Raw genomic sequence first — 3,544 nt, 5'->3', positions numbered from 1 at the left:
GGAGTAGTTCTTAGTTTTACTGGCAGAAAGAATCAAGTTTGATTCCCAACTCGCTGATCTGTGCGGCACGTCTTCCTCTCTCAGCCCCATTTCCTGTTAGCCTACTTTCTAAAAAAGTCCAGTAGTTCCAAAAACAAGTTTAAAAAAGAAACAAGAATCTGCTTTTAAATGTATTTATTTGATCAGTCAAGAGGTGCAGAAACATTCAACTCTAACGGTAAAGATGAGCTGCAGCAGGTTTTAGCTTCTTAGCTAGCTGCCGTCCGTCTCTGAGGAGCATCAAAAGAAAAAATATTGAGATTAAGGTGAATTTTCTTCTAAAATGAAGATCACGACTTGCGTTCCATCAAACATGAAATGTCAATCATAAGATATATAAACATTAATTCTGCTAAAAATGCATTTTAAGAAGAATTAATGACCAAATATTTTGTTTTTCTCATTTCCCTGACAAACGGCTAATAGAGTCGCTGCTAATAAGTTTTTTCTCCCACAGTCCGAGCTCCAGGGACGGCTACTTTGAGATGGGTCTGGATGATTCTGGAGAGGAGCTACTGTGCTCCTCTCCCCCTGCTCCGGTTGCAGAGGGGGAGGAGCCTGGCGGCCGACTTGAGGAGCCCTGTGAGGAGAGGGCGGAGCTTCAGATCCAAAGAGTTCTATGGTGCTGTTGTGTTCTGGTCAGTGGAGAGGTGGAGCAGAGGGAGGCGTGTCTGGTGCTGACAGACCGGCTGTTCGGGCTGCTCCGCTGGTCACATGACTCCCTGTCGGCCAATCAGGAGAGAGGTAAACATCCAGCTTCAAGCTGCAAAAATATCCTCTTTGTTAGAAGAGTAAGAATTTTCTCTCAAAGGTGCATAGTAGCGTTTTAGGTGCATAAAAAGACCAAAAACTATTTAATCCTAATAAAATAACCATATATACACCAAGTTTCCATCCTGATGTTATTTAGATCCGTTTTGAGCCTAAATAGAATTTCGGCACCGTAAATTGACGCCATCTGCTGGCAATACAACAGAGCTATTGCTAAAGCTACTAAATAGAGCCTTTTTTGTATATTTTTTCATGTTTTTTCTGAGTGCCTCTCTCCAGCTCCCCCTGGTGGCCTTCCAGTGCACTCCACTAAGAAAATCACTCAGACTTTCTAAATGATGTACCACGTAGAAAGTTTATAATCTGGCTGAAAAAAAAAAAAGAAAACACATTTCGATGAGCTCCTGTTTAAATGTTTCAGCTTAGTATCATTCTGAACCTGTTCTCAGACCAGCAGCAGAACCCACCTGTGGACCAGGTCCTGGCGGGCCTTCAGGTGGACCTCCTGACGCCGTACTCCCAGGTCCAGCTGACCTCCCAGGCTGAGCTCCCTGACTCCTGTCTCTCCTTTGGAATGAAAGCGGGTCAGAGCCGCTGGTTCATCTTCTCTGAGGCCGAAGAGGTCCGGCGGACCAGAACCGAGCTTTGTGCGCTGCTCCAGGTCAGACAGCCACACAGTGGCTCACCTTGAAAGTGGGATCAGAAATAACTGACCTGCAGACATGAAGCTGTGATCATCCTCAGGTTTCTCTGTTGTTCTGGTTTCTTCCAGGACGCTCAGAACCTCCCGGAGCCCCTCGACGCTCCTCAGCTCCTTCCTCCTTCTCTTATCAGCTCTTGGGAGGTGGAGGAGAGTCGGGGAGCTCGGGGAGGATATCCCGCCCACATCCTTTGCTCCTCTTCCTCCTCTTCCTCAGACGCTCTCCACCTCTTGTCAGATGATCCCAGCCTCCTCTCGCTCCTCTTCGTCACACACAGACACCTCTGGGTGCTCAGGATGGATTTCAGAGAAGTGTCTAAAATAGAGAGTCCTAAACCCCACCAGTCCTCTTCCTCCTCCTGGTGCGGGCTTGTGCGTGTGTCCCTCGGCTCGGTGCTTCTTCACCCCAAAGAGAGAGATGCTCAGCTGGGAGATGGAACCAGCCGCGTCTCCTGTCCTGACCCACGGCACGACCAAAGGTGCAGACCTGAAATCTGTCCTCATGGTTGTTTTCTGTCAGTTCTGTCTGGGTTTAACCTTAATGTCTCCTTCAGGAGTCGGCATTCAGTGGATCTGCTGGTTGCTGGTCAGGAGCTGCTGCTGCTCTTCCCTCTGGCCCAAGACAGGAGCTCCTTCCTGGGGGAGCTGAGCCAAAGAAGGGCTTCTCTGGAGGGGCTGAAGATGGTGGCCCTGCCCCGGCCGTGTGGGCCCTGTCCGGCCGGCGGTGGACCAGGTGGGGACCAGGCGGCTGTTTGGTCATCACAGCTCATCAGGTTGTCTCGTCTGACTGCTTATTGTGTTTCCAGGCTGCTGCAGATCCAAGGATTCCTGCTGCTGCCTCAGCAACAGGAAGCTTCACAGCTCCAGCAGGTAATGGCTGCTTCTCTTCATCAGACCATCTGAACCAGGGAGGCCAAACTCAGGAGCTCTATGGCCATGTTCCTGAAACCTCTAACGCTACGTTCCGACCGCACATTACAGATTCAGCAGAAGCAGCTAGCTTACATGCAGAGTCAATGGTTGACGCGCATCGAGGCGCAGCAACAGGTCCTGAAGGAATGAAGGAATGTCCATACAGGAATTTAAATGACGTTACATTTTGTTTCTTATTAAAAATCATTGGCTGTGGTTTATGTTGTGACTCATTTAGGTTAGATAAAAATCAGTGTATGCTGATCTGACAGCGCATGCTGTTCTGACAGGCCTCCTTTTGTTGAGTTTTATTATCATGGCAGAACAGATCACACTCTCCCCAACAGACTGATAGCAGATATAATGACACTGAAGGAACTAAGCTAGATGCCGTCACAGCTGCATCTGCAGTTTCCTCGTGAACAGCAAGGTGTTTACATACCTGCTGTACTGATCCGGTTCCTGCGGAGTCAGAGATTAAAGTAACCTTCTCTTCAAAGAGTTTGAGCTTTTTAAGATATTCTGTCATTCAGAGCTCAGCAGGGGGTTTTAGACAGCTTTAGATATAGAGCATGAACTTCCTGAGGAAGAAGCACCATAGAGAGCGTTCTGACCAGCTGTCTCACTGTGTGGTGTGGAGGCTGCAGCGCCTCAGACTGGAAGAAGGTGAGAACAGCAGAGAGGATCATGGGGGCTCCTCTTCCCTCCATTAAAGACATTTCATCCCAGCGAGGAAAGGTCCAGCAGATTCTTTTTTCAGGGTTCACTTGGGTCCTTTAAAAAGTCTTAAAAGGCATTGAATTCTTTAAAATAAAACCAAGGCCTTAATTGGTATTAAAATGTCTTAAATCAGTCTTTCGTAGGTCTTAATTTTTAAAACATCATAAATAGGATTATTTTTATTACGATTTATTTTTGTAATTTAAATAAAACATAAAATTGAAAACATATTTTTTTTTTATTAATAAAAATAATAACGGCTCGCCATTATTGGTTCCGTCCCGATAGCGGAACCAATAAAGCGTTGTTGTTGCGGCCGGGACATTTGGGAGATGCACCATTAACTTTTTGTCTGGAAAATATGATCAAGTGTAAATGTAACCAAAATTGTCTCCAGCCAAG

General features: G+C 46.7%; 1 protein-coding gene across 1 annotated transcript in view; it reads left to right on the top strand.

The window, feature by feature from the left end:
• nisch (nischarin) overlaps positions 1-3,544 on the top strand; it is a 31,811-nt gene that overhangs the window by 19,189 nt on the left and 9,078 nt on the right. The window contains 5 exon segments of the mRNA XM_015385034.1: positions 497-783; positions 1,260-1,471; positions 1,583-1,989; positions 2,065-2,243; positions 2,317-2,380. Coding sequence (XP_015240520.1) covers positions 497-783; positions 1,260-1,471; positions 1,583-1,989; positions 2,065-2,243; positions 2,317-2,380 — 1,149 coding nt within the window.

The sequence above is a fragment of the Cyprinodon variegatus genome, unplaced genomic scaffold, assembly GCF_000732505.1.
Source record: "Cyprinodon variegatus isolate N-32 unplaced genomic scaffold, C_variegatus-1.0 Scaffold330, whole genome shotgun sequence".
Classification (NCBI taxonomy): Eukaryota; Metazoa; Chordata; class Actinopteri; order Cyprinodontiformes; family Cyprinodontidae; genus Cyprinodon; species Cyprinodon variegatus.
This window is presented reverse-complemented; position numbering and strand designations above follow the sequence as displayed.